The sequence below is a fragment of the Chinchilla lanigera genome, unplaced genomic scaffold (assembly GCF_000276665.1).
Source record: "Chinchilla lanigera isolate Chin_1 unplaced genomic scaffold, ChiLan1.0 scaffold00050, whole genome shotgun sequence".
Taxonomy (NCBI): Eukaryota; Metazoa; Chordata; class Mammalia; order Rodentia; family Chinchillidae; genus Chinchilla; species Chinchilla lanigera.
The window spans coordinates 6399022-6421331 of record NW_004955451.1 but is presented as its reverse complement, the minus strand read 5'-3'; the positions used below and the strand labels follow the sequence as shown (position 1 = coordinate 6421331).

The following is a 22310-nucleotide window of genomic DNA, read 5'->3' as shown; positions in this document are numbered from 1 at the left end:
TTTAGTATGCATCTATTTCTTACCAAATGGAGATAAATGTACTTATAAAATGGAGATACTAGTACCTCCTTATAGGATATAGAAAGAGTTGATCACCTAAAGGTATTACAGAGGACTGTGTGCCTAAGCCAATCTCCCTCATGAATATGCTGAAACCCTGACTCTCAGCTTGATGGTTCTAGGAAGTGGAGCCTTTGGGAGGCAATAAGTTCATGAGGGCAGAGCCCTCCTGACAGAAATTAGTGCCCTCATCAATGAGACCCCTGGGAGCCAGCCAACCACTTCTAATATGTGAAGCACAGCAAGAAGACTATGAGCCAGAAGGCAGTCCTCACCAGACACTGACCCTGCAGGCACCTTGACATGGGACTGTCCAGCCTCCAGAACCCTGCAACGTAAATTCCCATTGTTTATAAATTACCCAGTTCATTATATGAAGGTATACAGACTAAAGGAGGCATTGTTCTAAATATTGTCTGGCCCATATAAGGTGGTTTAGAAATATATACTATCATTACTGTCTCATGATTTCATAAACCACACTATTCTATAGCTGTATATTTTTATCACTGCCTTCCCTTCTAACTTTGAGCTCTTTGGGGAGAGGTAGGGTGACCAATTGTTTTAATTTGCCTAGAATTTTCCCAGCTTTAGCACTGAAAGTCCTGCATCTTAGGGACCTCCTCAAACTCAGGCAAACCAAGACAGTTGGTTTTTCTTTTTTTGTTCGTTTGTTTGTCTTTCTTCCAGTCAAACTCAAGACCTTGCACTTGCCGGCAGGTGCTGTGCCACTGAGCTAAATCCCCAGCCCAACAGTTGGTTTTTCTATGTAAGCCCCTACCTTGTTCTCTTGTGGGTTCCTAGGATCTGCTACAGATTATATAAGTCACCGAGATCACCAATAAGTATTTGTTGAACTATAGAATCAACATTATCCTTTCACCTTTTCCCCCTTAAGTGTGTGCTTAAAACTCCAAAAAAAATCAGTCTTCTTCTTCCTATGGAGTCCAAACTGACCTTTTAAAACTTAGTAATGGAAGAAATATATATATATATATATTTAAAGGGCACAGGAACTAAAAGGCTACTTCCACTCTATTCCACTCTGTTGCATGTGACCATTATAGTAGAACTGGCCACCCTTTAGCAATCAAAGGCACACTTGTCATGTTAACAGCAGGTGGAGAATGGAGTGGGTCAAGCTTTCTTTTCGGTCTAGTGACAGGCAGGTGAAGCCTGAAGTTCCACTAGTTTAGATCACAGCCTAAAAACAATGTTGTCCCAGTCAGAAATGTTCCCTTCGCTGAATGTATGTGTCTACCCAGCTGTCAAGAATGGCTAGAACTCCCATTTCCAATACGCTATGTCTTGACACCTGCTTCTGCTTCTCATCCAAACTGGCTCACTTCATTTTATACAGTGTGAATATACTGAGGAAGTCCCACAACCAAGATCCAATGAAACATGGCCTCTGGAAGTGCCAGAATTCATAATGAGGACAAGAAGTCATGTCTTCAGAATCAAGATCTAGGACGAAGTTAACAGACAGTCAGCTCAAGCTACCTACTTAGCTATAGTAGCAGAAACATTAAGGGCATGGGTTTTGGAATCAAAGTTCACATCTTGCCGCTCTTTTTCTTGTTGTCCATGATAAGTTATCTAACCTCTTTGGGCCTGAGTTTTTTTGTTTATAAAATGGGGATATCATAATATGACTTCCTTCTGCATAGGGTAGTTATTACATTTTATTTTAGCCTATGGGCAAAAAGCTTGATTATGATTGGTCTATTCTCAATCACAGATTGCTCTGGCCAAACTCAGAGCATAAAACATGAAGTATAAAGGGAAAAGAGGAAAGACAAATCAAGGTAGGTTGAACTAAAATACCAATAGCTTCACACATGTACAAAAAAAAACCCATCACATATTGTTGTTTGCTTGTACATGATGGCTTCTAAGAAGCCCTCAGGACAGTCTGAAGGGGAGAAATAGGGAAGAAATTATACGCTGATTTCTGCCAATTTCCTGTCTGCCATTGGTCCAGTTTTTCTGGTTTTCGGAGCGTGTCACCCAGTCTCTCAAGGTTTCCCCAAGGGGTGCTCAGCCTTTTGTGGACCTCACTGGGTCAGGCTTGCTGCAGTTGCTGGCACAGGAAGGATGATGAAGACCACGCCAGTGCCACTTGAGGCATGGCGTTGAGAGGTAGGATGGAGGAGGAGGCTGTGTCTCTCTAAGCAAGCAGCAAAGTCCAGACAGCAGATGGTCGTGAAGAAAGTCCAAGGGGCACCACTCTCTTCTGGCTTCTCTGATTACCTTGGATCTAGGTTTACTAGACTCTTAACACTCTGTTTTATAGCTCAACTCTTCATATATTCACATATCCTTCACAAGTCTCCAAAGTACAGAGCAATCCAGCTACACTATTTCAAAGAGGAGACATTTCTGATAAGCCAAATTTACCATTTATTTTATGGTTTGCACTCTTTGTGTCTTCCCTAAGAACTCTTTTTCTTATCCAAGTTTATAAAGATTTTCTCTTATATTTTCTTCTAAAAGCTTTATAGTTTTAGCTTTTCAATGTAACTAGCTTTAGCTTTTGCATGGAGGGTGTTGTAATAGCTAATTACAGCCTAAAACCCTGGCTCTATACGCATGCTGTAGAGAACATTCCATGTTCAAACAATCGTATATCCACCTTTCTTTGGAGCTCAAGTCCCCTAAGCCTATCTGAAAGAAGAAAAAAAGATCTTTTTTCTTTAGAGCAAACCCATGAGTTTTAATTTTTCTTATTGAAATAATAGCAATCAAATGGATGAACAATGGCATAGATGCAATAAAATACTATCACCAATAAAAGTGAAGAACAATTGATACAATGTGTATAAGTCTCAAAATAATCTGAGTTTAGAAGACTGGGTGAAAAGGGGCACATTCTGATAATTCTATTTATATGAAATTCTAGAAAATGGAATCCAATCTGTAGTATCAGAAAGCAGGTCAGTAATTCCTTGAAAATTGATGGGTAGAAAAAGGAGTTCGTCTAAGGGAGGGAAGAAAGATTACAAAGAGATATAAGGAAATTTTTGAGAATGACAAATATGTTCATCATTTCGATTGTGGTAATTTATGTCAAAGCTTATCAAATCATGCCTGTAAAAATATGTAATTTATTGCATGTCAGTCATACTCAAAAGAGCTGCTATGAGATAACAGCTAACATTGACTAGGTGCCTAGTTTTAGATACTCTGCTAAACCATTTACATGTATTTTCTCATCTAAAACTCTGATGTCCCTTTTAGATTATTACTTGTCTTATTATTAAGTGAGGAATAATGTTACTGATGAGGAAATTGAAGCTCAGGGAAAGGTCATATAGTTAGTAAGTAGAAAAGACAAGACGTAAATTAGACCAGCTTTGTATCAAAGTCCCAAATTTTAATTCTCTGATTAAAACTACCATGATTACCTTGGGGTTGAAGAAAAAAATAAAGTGTGACAGACCTCAACCTGCTCAGATTTTCAGTGAAATCGTCTCACAAGGAATGCTGTCAAGAGGGTGCTAACCCAGATTTAACACAATAAAACCAGTTTCCTTGACCACTCTCCTCCTAAATCTCTATTTTATCCGCTGAATATTTCATTCAAATCGAGTCTTTTATTTCTGTTCAATTCAGTGACACAGAGAATAATGCTGCCATCCTTTTCAAGATATTCTTGTAAATGCTATAGGATTGCATGATGTATCGGTAAGGATCCAAGCAAAAAGTATATGATGCATTTAAAAAGAATAACAGGAGATGTTCATAATGGAGACATTTACAAAGGAGTGGATAAGTGAAGAAAAACCAGTTAGAATATAGTAAAATGTGAAGGAACAAAAGGATGTAGAAATCTCTGTAATGCAGGAAAAAATAGCTACATGAAAATGGATATTACCCCACAGAAATACCAACACCTCATTTTCTAGCTTCCAATCGATGTCTCCAATTGACTGTACAATAAATCCAAGAACACAGAGTATTTAACCATTTATTTAGATTTTCTTTAACTTGTTTGCACAATTATTTTATAGTTTTCAGAAAATTGGTCTTTCATTTATCTTGTTAAATGTGTTCTTGAGTATTTTATTCTTTTGATGCTATTGTAAGGGCTGCCCCCTTAAACTCACTGTCTTTCAATCCAGAAAGTAGAGAAAAAAAACAAAGGATACATTTGGAGTATTTTATATTGTGTTTTATAGTTGTCTATGCAGTTTCCTTTCCAACGCTTTTTTTTTCTCCATGTAGATTTGAGTTTCTAACTGATATTCTTTCATTTCAGTCTGAATGACTCCCTTAATTTGTTGTAGGTAAGTCTAATAGCAAATTCTCTGTTTTGATCTATCTGGCAATATCTTAATTTCTCCTCCAACTCAAGTTTTGTTGGGTAGACAAAATGTATTTGACAGTTCATTTCTTTTATCATTTTGAATACGTCATCCCAATTCCTTTTGACCTCTGTGGTTTCTGGTGAAAGATTAACCATTAATCTTTTTTGAGAATCTTTTCAATATAATGTCATTCGTTTTATGCTATCTACAAGATTCTTTGTCTTTGGCTATTGACAGTCTGATTACGATGTGCATCTCTTTGAGCTTATCTTACTTAGTGTACACTAAGAGTAGTGGATGTGTACATTTAATATTTTTCATCAAATTTGGAGAGATTTTTCTATTATTTCCTTAAACATCTTTTAGGTACCCTGTCTTCTTGTGGGACTCCTATTGTGCTTATGTTGACAGCGTCCCACAGATCTCTGAGACCCCATTTTTCTTCATTCACTTCCTCCTTCTCAGACTGGTTAATCTCATTTCATTTATCTTAAAGTTTGCTGTTCTTTTGTTGTTCAAATTGGCTGTTGAACTCCTGTAGTGAATTTTTAATGTCAGTGTGATTTTCAACTCCAGAATTTCTATTTGGTTCTTTGTTTTATAATTTCCATCTCTTTACTAATATGCTTAATTTGGTAAGACATCATTCTCATAATTCCTTTAGATATGATTTCTTTTAGTTCTTTGAAAATAACAAAATAGCTAAAGTCTTTCTGCAATAAGTACAACACTTGAACATTTTCAGGGGCGATTTGTATTGACTGCTCTATTTTCTGTGTATGGAGTATAATTTTTTGTTTCCTTATATGTCTCATAATTTTCTGTTGAAACCTAGGCATTTTAATAACATAATGTGATAATTCTGAAAATCAAATTATCCTTCCTCCCTGGTGCTGTTGTGTTGTCTAGTGATTTTTCAGACCTACATCTGCAAAGTCTTTATTTTTTTTCTTACATGTGGCCACTGAAGAATCTGCTTGGTGAACTTAGTGGTCAGACAATGATGAACAGAGATTTCCTTAAACACCTAGACTCTCCCATTTGCAGAGTGTACCTGTGTGTGTGAGGACAAACCTTTAACACTGGGCAAGGAGGATGACACCTCTGCTTCAGTCTTCACTTTCTGCCTGCACAGAGCCTCAAAGTCAGGCAAAGATAAGAGCTTAGGACTTTCTCAGGTTTTTTTTTCTACATTCTAAGCCCTAGACATGGAGGTGATCTGCTATAGTTCCAGGAATATGTCAGAGTTCTTCAAAATTCCCTATGAGCACCTCATTCCTCAGATTTTGAAAAATTTTAAACAATTGTTAAAGAATCTTTGATTTTTGTTTTGATAAACACCTGGAGGCAATTTGTCCTTAGTGGGTTCCTGGTCAGTACAAAATAAGTATTAGCCCTTTCAGTGGGGGTGTTCAGGGTACCAGCAGACACTTCAAATGATGGCAGTTCTCCAGAAATGGAGTTTGGAAGGACTTCCAACCATATTCTCCCCCTTCCCATGGCTGGAAGGTCACAGCTTTAAACATGAATGTGGACTTGTGGTGTTAAGGCTATCACAGAACTGCAGAAGATGGGAATAGGGCAAAACAAAATCCCACAAAACTCACCATTCTTACTACATGTAGCCCTTTTTCTTCAATAAACATTTCTTGAATTGCTACAAACCTTTGTTTCATTGAAAAGATTCTGAAAGAAATTCAGATACCTTTTGCTTGTTTGCTCATTAGAGTTATGGAGGAAAGGATTTTTGAAAATCCTGCCTTTGCCCTTACCACTGATGTCCGATTCTTTTATTTTTAACCTTTATGTGAAGTATTTATTTAGGTGTACCACATGTAAATGAGTTTTATAAAGTCCCAGTTGAAAAACCTTTGTCCTTTATTAGGAAAAGTAAACCTTTTAGCATATTATGTTCACAGGCATATTTAATATTCAGTCTCTTTATTTCCAGGTCCTTTTTTAATATTTCAATTATTTTTATCATTGTTCTACACTGCCCTCTAATAATATGAAGTCCTACTTCTTATTTCTATTTTACTATGTTACTATAAATATGCACATCAAAATATTTAAACTTACATTTTTTATCAAAATAAAAACTAAACAATATAATAAGCACCTAAGATCAAATTTCAAAACAATAGTTAAAACAAGAAAGGAAATTAAATCATTGTAATACATTTCTGAGGCTCTGCTTTGGAAAGACTTGGTTCTTCCAACAATTGCTGCGATTTACTAAGTGACTACAAGGCACCAAACAAGACAGTAAATTTCATTTGTTGGTTAATTAATCTTCACAACTCTATACAAATATCTTGTTATTATCTATTTACATATGTCTAAATAAACTCAGAGAATTTAAATAAGGTGCTCTGAATCACACAAATTGTAGATAACAACATCGACATTCATGTTTGGATCCACTAAAGCCAGAGCCATCACCACCGCGCTTTTCCATGCCTCTCCTGCTCCATAAGAGCAAAAAACTAAGAGCACAGTTAGCTGGGAGTGGTATTCATATTCCTAAAATAGATCATAGAAAATTGTCTTTCTTGCGATCTTTCATCTGACAAAATTTTTAAATATGTAGGAAAGAAAACAATAACAATAGATGAAAGTTAGAAAATTGTAAACGCGCTAAAGAATAGCCTTAAGAAAGGGACATCCGGGGGAGTGTGAGGAGGAAGTCAAAGAGACAAAACCAACCTAAGTTGATGGAAGGGAACAGATGGGAGATGAGCAAGGACAAAAGGGGCCACGTGAGTAGGTGTCATCAGTTAGAGGGCAAGTCACTGGAATTTGATCAATCGACAAGAATTTATTTACTGGACTCCTGGGCATTGTGGGAGATACAAAACAAGGTAGAGCTATTTTGGGAAGGATAATGATGTACACAAGACAGATGGCTTGAACTGGGGCATTAATGCTGAACGAAAAGGCAAGAGACAGAAGGCAGAAAAAAAGGAAGAGGTTAAGGCAATTCCCATGTGAGCCAGCTTGCCTATGAATCTGGAATTTGTGTGGACAGAGAAAGAAGCAAATTAGGTAGAACTCTGTAGCTGTTATTGAACCAAAGATAAAGAACTCATAGATGAAAGGGAAAGAGATCACCTGTCCTTTCAATTTCTGCTTTTTTGAAAATTAGAAGATTAATAAAGATTTATAAAACATACCCACCTACACATGCACATACTCAGTAAGCTAAAACAGGGTAGAGCCTAATGGATGTGACCAGGATGGATCAGTCTGACCACCTTGGGAGAAACTAGAAAGTCTTTCTGTCTTGGAGGAATTTGCAAGCAAGACTTAAAAATGTCTAAGGGCATTTAACAAAGTGGATCTCTGTTTATTGAAGTGAAAGTAAATCAAAACTGGTGTTAACTGACAGAGAACCTAGTTGAGAAACATGATGTGGAAATAAAATTTCCAGGTATTCCTTTTGTATCATACACAACGGACTCTTATATGCACTCACTTATTCCAATGTATGTATTGAGGACCTTCCATAACAAAAACATGAGCTACTGTGAGTCTTCCTAGATACTAGGTTCTTTGCACGCATTATTACATCAAATTTTTACAACAATAATATGAAGATACTATTATCATCTCCCATTTTACAAAAAAAAGATGGGAGACAGGCTCAGTAACTTGTCCAAGATCACATAGTTAGTAGGGTAAAAAGTAGGCATTCATATCCTAATCTATGTTATACTTCTTCTACCTGAGGTCGATGCATTTAGGCACTGACATTAGAAAAATTAAGATTTGGCAGTCTTGGTTCTTAACAAGCACATAGACTCACTGGGAGACAGGAAGCCAAAATACAATAATTGTAATACAATAAGACATTTATTGTATATGCTAAAGTAAATGAGTGAAGAAATATATAAATTTCCCTGAGGTTCTCAGAAACTACTTGAGCAGGGATTTTAAGGATCAATAACATTTCCTAGATGATGAAAGTGAGATAGAATTCTAGTACATACAAAATGCTACGTGCAAAGACCCACAGGTAAGAAAAAGATTGAAATAGTAATGAACACTCCAGAGAGGTCAGACAGACTGCAGTGTAGCATTGAGTACAGTAGGAGATAAGCACTTCCATATGACTCTAAAGAATTTAGAATTTATCCTGCAGAAAATGGGAAATTGTTGAAATCAGCTCTATGAAGAGTTTCATCAATAAAAGAGGTTCTACAGTTTTATATTCTGGGATCTATAAGGTTGTAAAAAATCAAGGCCTTCAAGATGACCTAAAGGTCACAGATAAGTAGCAATGCCAGGGTTACGAATGGAAGGCAAACACAAATGCAAAGGGAAGCTGAGCATGGTGGTGCATGCCTGTAATCACAGCACTCAGGAGGCTGAGACAGGAGGATTGCCAAAAGTTTCAGGCCAGCCTGGGCTACACAGTAAGTTCGAGGCCAGCCTGAATTACAAAGCCAGACCTTGTCTCCAAAAGCAAACAAAAAACCAACAAAAGGTGGGAATGGTAGGAAGGTAATAGCATCTTCCAGAGAGCTCTGGGTCCTACGCCCTGCAAGCTTCAGCAGATATGAAAACATTTCACAGGTAAGTGCCACAGCTAGTAATATTCATGCATTTCTTCATCAAGACAGATGGACACACACACACACACACACACACACACACACACACACACACTCACAGCAGCCACAGCCTTAATAGCATTTATATTCAGATAGCAATGTGCAAAATAAAGTTGGGTACCTCTTTAAAAAACATGGCTGACCTCCTAGAAACTGACTTCAGGTGTGATTCGGGAGTGGGGTCTGGGGTGTTAGAGATCGAAGACTTTAGGAACAACATTCAAATACTACTTGGAGCTAAGCAAATCAAGAGTGTACAGGAGGACCCCTCCCCAGGGTACCTGGGGTGAGCAGGAATGGTCCCACATATACAAATCCACCAAGCCTCTGCACATTGAGGCTGTTGACCAAATGAACACAATTAACCTCAGAGTTTCAGTGGCACCACCAGGAGAAGGGGTGTACAGCGAGCAGTCACACTGCCTTACAGAGGACGCATCCAGGGCAAGGTAAATAGAAAAGCCCTGCTTCCATATACCCAAGAATAACTAAACTGCCCTTAGGTTACAGAACTGGGACACTTCCTCAACTGGCTGAGAGACCAAAAGTCTCTGAGTAGAGCTTCATATCATATACACCTTTGTAAGGAAATGAACACGGACACACGGGAAGTGGAGGTTGTCATTTTATTCCTGTCACCAGTGAGGTCTGTGAGCATCGACGAGTTGCTTCTTTTCCCTGGGTTTCAGTTCTCACATTCTGAAAATAAAGAAGCTCGGTCAGATCATTCCTGAAATCCTTTCCAGCTCTAACATTATATTAGGATTCCAGTGGTTACCGGAGAGGATAAGATTCTTTGTCAACTTACAATTCTGTTGTAAATGATCCATTGGATTTTCTTCTTCTCCTTAGGAACTGCCGTGTGAAAATGACCCAGCAAATGCAGAATTTACATCTTTCTCAGTCAAAAAAACACAGCGCCCCATCATCTCCCAACGCGGCCAAACGCCTGTACCGGAACCTCTCCGAGAAACTGAAGGGGAGCCACTCTTCCTTCGACGAAGCCTACTTTAGAACAAGAACCGATCGGCTGAGTCTCAGAAAGACTTCCGTGGTAACAAAGCTCTTTTTATTCTGTGTCAGTTCAATTCGTTCAGTTATATTGGAAGACTCCAAGATGATCTGCATTTATTTCTGAAGCTAATGTTTTCACAATTTTATAAGTGCTGAAATAGAATCCAGCAGGGCAGGAACTACATGTATCTACATTGTTAGAGAACGTTTGAGTGATTGTGAGATTTTTTTCCCTTTTCTTTCCTGTAGCTCCTGTTTTACTACTACAGAAACCAATCTCAGAAAGAGGTGTTTGGCAAATATAGACTCTTGGGCTTTCTCAGATCTCCAGTGTTGATTCAAATAATAATATTATTTTCTTATTTTTACTGTGCACTCCACATGCTTTCCAAAGACATTCAAAACAGAATCCAGGCAATGGATGTACATCTACTACATTCTGATGAGGGGGAGAAAATATAATAGAAAAAGAAAACATATAGGGAATAAGAAGAGAAATAGGTATACAAAAACCTAGGTAAACATAGTGCCTGGGATTTATTAGTACATTTACAGTTGAGCTCCCAGGCAGTCAAAGCAGAAAAGGAAACATAATTTGTTGTAGCATTCCATTAGCAAACATTTGAAAGTATAGCAGTCTATCAGGAGACATGAACATTTTCCTGTTGCTAAACCATTTGACCTCTTATAGATGTCATAGGGAATTACACAGAGAGAATGGCAAAAAGGAGCTGAGCACGGTGGCACACAGCTGGAAGCCCAGCCCTCCAGAGGCTGAGACAGGAGGATTGTGAGTTCAAGGCCAGCCAGGGCTACATAACAAGTTTAAGCCAGCCTGGGTGGCATAGCAAGACCCTGCCTCAAATCCCAAAGGAGGGGGCTGGTGCATGAAAAGAGTCACACTGGTGATATTATACACATTCTCATAAAGTTTTCTATGTTGGCCCTCAGTAAAAGTTAAGACCATAATATAAACATGCTCAGCATGGGTATTTTGCCGGGGGTAGTAGCTCCATTTGTTAGAGCTTAAAACAAGTGAATCCTGGCCTTTCCAGATAGAAACAAGCTAGGGTTTGCCAACAGAAGCACGGAGGAGGAAATGACCTAAAAGTGAGAGTAAATATGGGGCATGGGATATTAGAAATACTAAGAATCAAAACTAAATACACACTGTGGACAGGGCTGCATTTCAACTTTGAATTCATTTGTTTTCTAACACATATTCTCATTTCAAATTCATCTTCTGGGAGGGCTTGGCTGTGGCTAAAGTTGCCTGACGATCAGAGGCCTTTCAGTTCAGCACTGTGTGGACAAAACACTTTTCCACTCGGCAGATTGTCTTGCAGCAACAAGAACCGCATACCAAAGTAGCTTCATCCCCTGGGTCCACATTGTGAAAACAGCAAGCATTTGCATAATTACTTCACATTTTCCTCAAGTTCCCATTATGTGGTATTACTTAGCTAAAGCCAACCAACAGTTTGTGATAGAGAGAATCAATTTTTGATGAGACTAAAAGTAAAACCTATCTGCCTAAACATTTGGTCACTAGAAGTCTTCCTCATGATAATCAAGTGACCACTATGCTAGGTCAAGCCCAATGGTATTTCAACATTTTTAAAGACCCAGCAATCCAGAGCCCTCCTTTGTTTATTGCTAATCCCTGGGGAAAAAAAAAACTTCTCAGAATAATCATATTATCCCTAGCTATTTTTTGTATAGGTCATACATATTCCATAAATGTTCAACTTCTGGCCCTCTCAGTCCCCCAAAACAATTAGCCACAAGCCACTGAAGTCTTCTGTGAATTCTGCCACTTGAGCTCTTCACTTGAGTGCTCAGAAATGCCAGGTGTGCAATGGTTGGGTGGAAAAAGTAAGTGTGGTATTAGAATGCCAAGGGATCTAGAAATGTAGGCATCCACCCGCAGGCCATATGGAGCTATGATATCTATAAACACTCATATAGCACACAACATATATTCTTTAGGATGATTACTCTTGTACCAGTGTAGAGCCTTCTAGAAAAGACAAAGACTGGCAGTAAATAGGTCACTGCCCTGATAAAGGCCAAGGATGATAACAACTAAGGCTGGAGAGGAAGGGGATGGGTTTGAGAGGAACAGAGAAGGTGCACTTTTAGGAGTGAGCTAGTCATAGTTAAAAGTATCTGTGCTAATATCATCTATGCCAGCAGCTTCCCAAGTGTGTCCTATAGAGCACTGTTCCAGAGGTAGTTAAAGCTAAACACAAAAAATATATGTTAAAGTGATTAAAGAAAACACATAATTAAAATAAGAATTCCTATAGTAATAATGGAGCAACTTGGTTTAATCCAGTGTTTACCAAGTTTACTGGATGGACCACGTGCTGCTTTTTTCATAGCATTCCTTTTAATGACCTATCAACCAGTATTTCTTCTGCAGAAGACTAGTTTGAGAAGTGCTTATTTTGGCACTTACCTAAGACTTGCCTTGTTATACAACTCGCCTCGTCTTAATGCATCTAAATTATTTGCTCCATGACTATTAGAAAGGAAAAGCTTCAGCAGTGTTCACTGACTGGGGAGACCTTATGGTACACTGTAGTCATACAACTGTCTGCCTATAAGTGGGCAGGCAGTCCCTAATGCATCTCTAAAGTTCAGAATAGCCACTCCAGAAAGACATACTGGCCTAAGAAATTGTGCTAACCTGCTTTCATTCTTCACTTCCAGAACTTCCAGGGCAATGAAGCCATGTTTGAGGCCGTTGAGCAGCAGGACATGGATGCTGTGCAGCTCCTCCTGGACCAGTACACACCAGAAGAGCTAGACCTCAACACACCTAACAGTGAGGGGCTGACACCGCTGGATATTGCCATCATGACCAATAATGTGCCCATCGCGAAGATTCTGCTGAAGACAGGGGCCCGAGAAAGTCCACACTGTAAGTAAACCTGAGAATAACAGCATTCTAACTAGACCTTCAAGGCAGGGATGGTTGACTAACAGGCTCTGAAAGTCTTCACATGCATTCATGGACTTTCATGCAAAGAGCCATCATGTTCATCAGTCTAAGCATTTAACTGCACCCCCTAATTAGAATATGCTAAATAATATTAAAAAGAGACCCCTCCCAAGGAACTTGCCTCCAAGAATTTTGGCTAAGCTTTTGAATATGTGAGACACGCCAAATGATAATATAGACTAGCAAGTAAAATAGAAAAAGAACGAGCACATGTGTGTTTGTGTCTTTGTATACCCGTCAATGTCTTGTCTTCACTCATTGATTCAACAAACACAGTGCAGAACAACATTCTAGGACCTGGTAATGCAGTGGTGAACAAGATGAACTTCCTATGATCATAGAACACAAATGCCAATGGAGGAGACTTCCACAAAGTAAGTAAACAAATAAATTAAAACAGAAACTCAAATAATAGATTCTATGAAGAAAATGAAATGAGTGAGCAGCTAGAGATTGATGGGGAAGATATTATTTTCAATAGGGTTAGGTAAGAGAAGCCTCTCTGGTGTGGTGATATTTCAGTTAGGTCTGAGATGAGCCTATAGAATGAGCCATGGGAAGATGCAGGAGTCGAATTCTGGGCAGAGTGAAGCGCAGCTAGGCAGGATCTAAGGCAATCAGGAATGAGGCTCATGGGGTGGAAGAATGAGCAAGCCAGTGTGGCCAAAGCAAAGTAGCACATGGGAGAGTGATGGCTGAGGCAGGAGCCAGGGGGACCAGATGGTGCAGGACCTTGAGGCCATGCCAAGATGTTTCCCTTGATGGGAAAACTGCGAGCATCATAGACGGATGAATGCCATAGGATCCTTGGCATTTAAAGATCACTACGATGCTCTGTGGAGAATGAATGGTGATGAGGGACTGGTGGAATCAAGACAACCACGTGGGAGACTACACTAATCATCCGGAACACACTGGCAGTTGCTTGGACAAGTTTGACTGTGTTGCTGACCAATGGGAGAATTCTGAATATACATTTTGACAGATGCATTAAGATACAGTTCAGCTCACCCATTGAAAGTGTGCAGTTTGATGGGTTTTGGTGAATATATATACAGAATTGTACAGCTATCACCACCCCTAAAAGAAACCCCATGCTGTTGAGCCATCACTCCCAGTGTCCCCTTTACTTCCAGTCCTAAGAAAATTTTCTGTTTCTATACACTTGTCTGTTCTAGACTTTTCATATAATGGAAATATGTAATGTGTGGTCTTTGGTGACTGGCTTCTTTCTGGATTTATTTTGAAGTAAAGCCTTGGGTAATACTTGTAGAGTGAGTTGCTCTGGGGCTGATGCAGACCCCGCCCAGGAGGGGAGCAGATAATATCGTATAGCTTTCAGCCTGTGCCATGCACTATACGGAATACTTTATATGTATGGACTCCTTTAATCCTCACACCATCATGAGGTACGCTTACATTCCCCTTAGTGCAAACCCTCTGACTCAAAGACCACAATGGCTCTGGGCCACAGATTTTATGCTTCCTAAAAGAAAAAAGTAAACTCATCAAACTGTTAGCTTCACTAAGACTGATTCACTTATTTCCGAGTGGTCAGGCCCAGAAGGCTGAAAGAGAAGTAAGCAAATATATAATTAGAGGTCACATCTCTGCTCCTGAATTTCATAAGCCACTACCACCCAAAGACTGGGTCCAGAGGCAGATCCTTGTATGAGGAAAATCTTTATTTGAAAAATGCTAAGTTCACCACATCCATGTCAAAGAGAATGAGGATTTGGACTCAATAGGATTTGGAGCCTTCAAAAGAGCTCCATAGTCAAAGCACTGATTTTTTTTACAGAACTGGGGGATTTTGAGAGATGGGCAAATAAGGGGGCACTAAATCAAAAAGACACATTTGCTGCCTCCTAATTCATCCTGTGATAACATCTACCCCATAGATTCAGGGAAAGAGAAGCAGAAAGAGATTCAGAGGGTCTAGACGCAGAGAATGCAGACTGAGCCCCATTCCACAGGAACAAGGAGACCTTTGATCCAGATGCTACACAGCCATCCTACACTGGGATAGAGGAAGCATTAGTCCTACTTACGTGAGAGACAACCAAGAACTCTGCATTTTTCCTGAAGACAAAAAGACTCCCAACTTCCCAAAGCCCTCCTGTGCAAATTTAAACCTCCATAAAAGAACTCAAGTACTTTCTAGTTGAACCAAAAGCATATTTGTGCAAGAGACCCCCAGTGTAACTTGTTCCTGCTGGAATGATAACCATGATATCATCGCAAAGTTGTAAAGGATGGACAGTTTCAGCTTCCATGAAATATGACATTTAAATCACCTAGTTGACCCAAGAAGTCAGAAATTCCAATAAGCAAGTAGGAAACTTCCAGTAAGCAATTAAATAGGTAAGTTAAACCAAAAACTCAAATAATAAACTCTATGAAGAAAATGAAATAAGTAAGCAGCTAGAGATTGATGGGGGAGATATTATTTTCGATATGGTTAGGCAAGGGAAGCCTCTCCAATGTGGTGATAGTTCAGTTAGGTCCTAGATGAGCCTATAGAGATGAGCCATGGGAAGATGTGGATTGTACTACATCCAGACCCACACATGTGTGAAAATGGCAGAGGAATATTGATTGAGGGCCTATGAGGTCTCCATACACATTATGTCTGGATTTTATAGTAACTCTGTAGTAGAATGTTATTAAATTGATTTTGAAGATGAGAAATGTGTGATTCTGAGGGATTCGGTGACTAGCTAATAGTTACACATCTAGCAAAATTAATAGGATACCAATACCTGGTGTCCCTCGACACTAACTTACTCCCTTTCCAAATAACCAGTATGAAAAGAGATGGCCACTGGGCCCCTGTATCTTTCTCTTTGTCCCGTTTGCTAAAATCCGATGGTATAATTCTTTATTCTGTTCTGCGCACCAAGGTGACATTTGTGTTGAAGGGAGGCAGAGTAGAAGAATAGAATGTTTTCAGGAATTTTTAATTCACTTTCTACATCAAGTACAAAAGAAAGAAAAGTGCTTTTGTTCATGAGTTTGAGCCTACCCATGAGAAAAACCATTCTGCCATCCAGAACGAGATAAGCAAACACCTGCTGTAAACTGTTCCCAAGGAGCTAAAGAGGCAGGATCTCATAGAAGAAAAATAACAAAGAGGCTTTAAGTTCTTAGTGTGTCTTACACACACAAAAATGCATGTGTCTACATCATCTTACTTGATTCTCAAAACTGGCTTGAGAGATGGGTATTATTTTTCTCATTTAATCAGGGAAGAAACTAGAAGAAAAATCAAATAGTTCACCTAACACATTATGAAGCTAACAGGTGCTGAAGCCATAATTTGAATCCAGATGTCTTTTTAGTGCTTTGGCATTTGTAGAAGAGTTTTGGCAAAATCACTCTTACACAGTAGATGCTCAATTCCTTCCTTTCCTGGCTCTCCATCTGTTCCTCTCTTAATGACTGTCACATATTTCAAAGCATAGCATGAGGTTTCTAACATAGTTCATTTTCTTCCTCCCCTTCCCCTGCGTACATCCATCCTAAAATCAACCCTATGTCTGGTCACTATGCCAACTAAGGAGCCCAACACAATTCAGAAGAAATTCCTCTACAGTCCTCACCATTTCTTACCATGAATCACAACAACACAGTAGGGTTTAGGAATTTACTTGTTTGTTTGTTTGTTTTTCTGGTACCAGGAGTCAAACTCATGACCTTGCGCTTGCCAGGCAGGCACTGTGCCACTGAGCTAAATCCCCAGCCCTAGGAATTTACTTCTGAAGTCATTGATCAGACCTGTATTCCAGTCACTCACTCCTCAGTAGAGCTAGATGGAGGTGTTCATAAACATGGCTTGACACCCAACCAGGAACTTGTGCTTATTCATGGGAAAAGTCCCAGAAGCATCCACCCAAATTTGCACATTTCCCTGACAATAAATAATATATGCACAGTAGCCTTGTTGAATCATCAGATAAATCTGCCCTCTCTCATTAGCAATGGTTTTATGTTCCACCTTTAGGCAAATGACACAAGTAGTCCCTCCTCTGCCTACAGGGAATACACTCCAGTACCCCAGTGGATGCTTGAAATCATATGTAGTACCAAACCCTATCTATGCTGTGTTTTCCCCATACACTGCATATCAATGATTGAGTTTAATTTATAATTTAGGCACAATAGGTGACTACCATCAAAAATTAATAATAAATCAGAGCAACTGTAACAATTAAGCATCCCTACTCTTGCACTTTGGGACTATATTAAGTAGATTAGGGTTACCCCAATGCAAGCACTGCAATATCATGACAGTTGATTGCATTACTGAGCTGTCTACCAAGTGGCTAACAGGTAGGGAATGTATACAGCGTGGATACAGTGGACAAAGGAGATAAAACAGAGCATTTTGTCACAGTGCTGATTTTGCCACACTACTGAGACTAGTGCGCAGCTTACAACTGACAAATTATTTATTTCTAGAATTTTTCATTTAATATTTTTGGAGCACAGTTGGCTGTGAGTAACTAAAACTGTAAAATGAACCTGAGGGTAGGGAGAAGAGCTGTAATATTCATTCTTGAAAAAAAGTATCAGCCATCATTGAAGCAGAATCCCAAGTACTTCCCTGCAGACTAGGGTGTCGAGCTAGGACACGGGCACAGGATCTGAAAGGATTCCCGAGGGAAGCCCATGAGCGGAGGGACCATAAGATCCCCTCAGCTATGCCATTGCTGATTTCTAAGTTGCAATTGAACAGCTGCTGTTTGAGAAGGACTTGTTATCTCTGTCTATAAAAGCCCCCCCGCATCACACACCTCTCCCTTTTTCTGACTCACTAATATCCTGCCCCTATCCTCCAATCACAGCCCAACTATCTCCAGGGGGAGTTTGCTGAATGGTCAACAAAGGCCTTGCCTTCCTGAGACTGCCGCTGGTTTGGCACCATGCAGGCCCCAGGAGCACTATTCCTAAAGAAACAAGCTCCTTTTGAGCGTTTATCCTGTGCAAATCTGGTCACTCACATGGATTTTCTCTAATCCTTCAACTCCAGTACTTAGGACATAATAGACACTCAGCAAGTTTCAGTCAAAATCTCAGTCCTATCTTACACTGCTGAGAATCACAAACAGTGACTTTAAATGCATGTACACACTCACATTATGTGTATAGTAGACACAGTTCATTTTCTTTCTTCCCTTTTCCTGTGTATTTCCTTCCTAAAACCAGTCCCATGCTGACTTCACTGTGCCAACTAAGGACCCCAACACAATTCAGAAGAAATTCCTCACCATGTCTTAACAGGAATCACAAGGACACAGTAGGGTTTAGGGATTTACTTCCAAAGTCATGGATCAGACCTGTTAGATACATGGGGAAAGCCTAGAAGCTGCCCAATACCTTATACTTTAAGGTACCCTTGGCTGTTGCTGCTGCTGCTGCGGCTGCTGCGGCTGCTGCTGCTGCTGCTGCTGCGGCTGCTGCGGCTGCGGTGGCTGCTGCTGCTGCGGCTGCAGCTCCTGCATCCCAGGCACTGCTGTAGAACAGTTTTCAGTGTAACCTGACTGTTTCCATTTTTACACTATCAAAAACGTGAACCAGTAAGAATCATGTAACTTTCTCAGCTTAAGTCTGGGTGCCTTTTCTCTTAGCCGCACTCTCTATCTCTCCAGACCCCTTTCCACCCCTCCCCTCTGTGTTTTGGTAAACTCATTTCTCTCACCGTCTAAGTGTCACCAAGAATTCGTAAAACGTGACTGCAGAGCTGCCCGGAGGACGGTGCAGACACCAGTGTTTCACTCTTGGCGCACTGGTCAGGGTGCACCCTCTAGGTTCGCCTGTCCTCAGGGATTCCTGTCAGTGCCGGGACTGGTTCAGGCCACGTCTAAGAGGTGTGACTATAAACTAATAAGGCTGGCTTTATGTCAACAAACACAGCCGAAAGTCTGCAATCCGAGTGAACGTTACCCTTTAACCCGATCCTCCTGGGAGACGCCGTGCTCACTGTAACAGTGCTGCCATTGCACAAAGCACTTTGGCGTTGTCCTCAGAGTCTGTTCATGAGAAAATTAAACTCATTGCATGATCACACCTAATTTTTGTTCCAAAGCAGCACTGTCCTCCATCGTCATTCTCTTTGTTCACAAGCCCAGGCCTCCAATGATTTAGAGAGGTTCCCTGAAATCAGATCCACTCCCACAAGACAAAAATTTTGCGCAATTAAGAGTGTATAAAGAAACAGCCATAGGCAGATCTCTAAAATTAGGCCCAAATGTTTTTATTACCCTAATTAACAAATTCATTCCTCAGACCTCATCTCCTTCTGCATGCCACTCACCTACACCACCAACTGTTTTATTCCTTAAACATACCAGGTTGTCTGGCCACAGGGCCTTTGCACTAGGTGTTCCTTCTACTGGAAATGCTTAAAGATTTTTAATGTTGATCGTTATGTGGTCAATTCCCTAGCATTCATATTTTGGCAAAACCAGGAAATCTTTGAAAGAAGCTTTCTCCAGTCACCATGTCCAAAGTCTAAACAATTACTCTATAATCACAAATTCTATTGTAATATTCTGCATAGCACTTATTATTTTTCTCAGCATTTTCTTTTGCTATCACTCCTGCGTTGCAATGTAAGGTCTATCAAGAGCACAATCTGTCTCATTCATCATTGCATCCCCAGCTGTCACTACAAACTCAATAAATATTTCACTGAACTGAATGAATCCCAAGGCCACTTTTTTGAGGGATGTGGATATATTATTTCTTATGAAGGGAATGATTTTTTAAAATACTGAATGGATTAACCATTTTATGTTTATAAGTCATTATGTAAACACCATGTGGCTTCTACCTATGTTCCAAGCCAACCACAGCCAAATTATAGAACCAATTAAGTGTGCCAACAAATAAATAGATGGACAAAATTTAGCATATATATACACTATGGAATATTATTCAGTCTTTAAAAAGGAAATTCTATTAATTGCAGCAATATAGGTAGGATGGAAGAGAGCTGTTAGAAAGTAAAATAAGCCAGGCACAAAAAGACAAATACCATATGTACTCACTTACATTGGAATCTAAAAAATCATACTCAGTGTAGAAAGCAGAATGATGATAATAGCAGCCAGAGGTAGAGAGAATGGAAAGATGATAGAAAAAGCACACAAAATCTCAGACAGAGAAATATGGAGTTTTTTAATCCACTACACAGTGTGGTGAATGCAGTCAATAATATTGAAATGCACACTTTAATAAAATTTCTAAGAGAGTACATTTTACATACCTTTGTCACAAAAGATAAAGATTTCAGCCAGGCCTGATGATGTGTACATGTAACCCCAGGACTCTGAGAGGCAGAAGCAGGAGTATTACAAAGTCAACTCCGGCCTGGGGAACTTAGCAACATCCTGTCTCAAAATAAAAAATAAAAAGAACTGGGGATGCAGTTCAATACAATGGCCCTGGGTTCAACCTCCAGTGCTGATTTTTAAAGAAGGAAGGGTTTCAGATGATGGATATATTAGCTTGACTTAACTATCCTACATTGTATTCATGAATTATTAAATCACTTTGTACCACATTAAAATATACAGTTATAAATATCAATTTACAATAAAATTTTGAAAAAGATATGTGCTTAGTCCAGATTGTAATGTGTTCTGAACATAACATTTATACTGAATTACAAAGGATTAGCACCAAAACTAGTGCCTAATTAATAATTGTACATCAATTACATTATAGATTGATAACATTCGGCTATATTGAGCTAACTGAAATTTGTTACTAAAATTAGTTTCCTTTTTTAAAATGTCACTACTAGGAAATTTAAATGATGTATTTCCCATTGTATGCCTGGCCAAAAACACAGTTATCTTGTTTAATATGTAACCCTCCTAGGATAGCACTAAATAATCTGCTTTGGATTTCCTAAATAATTTATTCAAGTGTTTTTCTTTGTTTTAAGGAAGATATGCATTTGCCCTTTTGAGTTTGGTGAGACCTGCTCAGGAAGTCCCCCTCTGTGTCTCTGATGCTGTTGTCTTTTTTTTCTTGTGTGTGTGTTTGTGTGTGTGTGTGTGTGTGTGTGTGGTACCAGCAATCAAACTCACAACCTCACCATCTCATACTTGCAAGGCAGGTGTTGTGCCGCAGAGCTATATCCCCAGCACTGACGCTGTCTTGTTAAGGAATCTCGCTTTCAATCTAACCTATGTAATAAGGATGTGGTAAACCCCTATTATATATTAAGGATTCTGCTAGAAAGTAGCAAATTCTGCTAGAAAATAGCAGGAAAGAACATTCTTGAGCCCATGCCCAGATGTGCTGAATTATGGACAAAGAAATTTCTGTAATAATCAACATGAAATATTTAATCTCTGGATCTCTGAAGTCTTTGGGGAACCATATTCTCAAAATCCTTGGAAAAACCTTAACATAAAACAACAGGTCGAGACCCAAGTGAAGCCATAGTGAGTTTTAAGTTCCGAACCTGAACAAGGCAGGTAAATTGGAGCTTAGGTTTTGAGTTTCTCTATTATTAGCCATTTTAACACATTTAATCATTAGAATACCTTTATATTACTTCTTCTGATACTCCTACTTTAAAACAAGTCAGTTGTGAAGTTGTTAGTTTCCTCTTGTGATCAGTAAAGATAAATTTTATTAACTGCCTTCCTCGATTTCCCAGAAGATATTGGCTTTCAGGGCAATATGCCTAAGTGACCTTGTTTTATCATTGAAAATAACAGAAAGGGTTGAATCTGACACCCTTACGAATGCATATTGTATTTCTAAACAGCATCTGGGATGGAAAATGTTTATCTAAGTCAGGACCATTTTTTCATGGAAGAACATTGAGCTATTTCATTAAAACAAGTATTTTATTTTTGAGGGTCTCTAAAAATATATAGTCAATGGGTGTGCTAATAATAATATGAGCTTCTATTAATTGAGAATCTTCTTTGCAAATATTATTATTATTACAATTTATGAGAGGGGTGCCATTATTATGTTAGCTTCACAGACAAGGTACTTGGGCTCAATACAGCGGAGTAACCAGCTAGGTTCATCATCGGTTAGGAGCAGAACTGGTTTAGAGGATTCCAAAGCTTTGTATGAATTTTCTCCACTTTTGAAAATAGTAAAAAAGCAAACTTCAGCTTAAGATAAGGAAACTATCCAGAATCATATGAAAATTGGTTAGGCTACCTCAGGAAGCAGTGAGCTCCCCTTATGAAGGGGCCTTGGGAAGAGGCCTCAAAGGTTAGTTGTAAGGATACTCCTCCCACTGAGATTAAATGATTGTCTTAGGGCCTC

At 39.2% G+C, this 22310-nt stretch overlaps 1 protein-coding gene across 6 annotated transcripts in view; it reads left to right on the top strand.

Annotated features, from left to right (window-relative positions):
* The window catches only part of Ankfn1 (ankyrin-repeat and fibronectin type III domain containing 1), a 387596-nt gene that overhangs the window by 235432 nt on the left and 129854 nt on the right, over nucleotides 1-22310 (top strand). For all 6 annotated transcript variants that reach the window (XM_013519407.1, XM_013519406.1, XM_005394075.2 and 3 more), the window contains 2 exons: nucleotides 9836-10037; nucleotides 12713-12923. In XM_013519407.1, the coding sequence (XP_013374861.1) occupies nucleotides 9852-10037; nucleotides 12713-12923 (397 nt within the window). In that variant the 5' untranslated portion in view covers nucleotides 9836-9851. The remainder of the gene's footprint in view (nucleotides 1-9835; nucleotides 10038-12712; nucleotides 12924-22310) is intronic.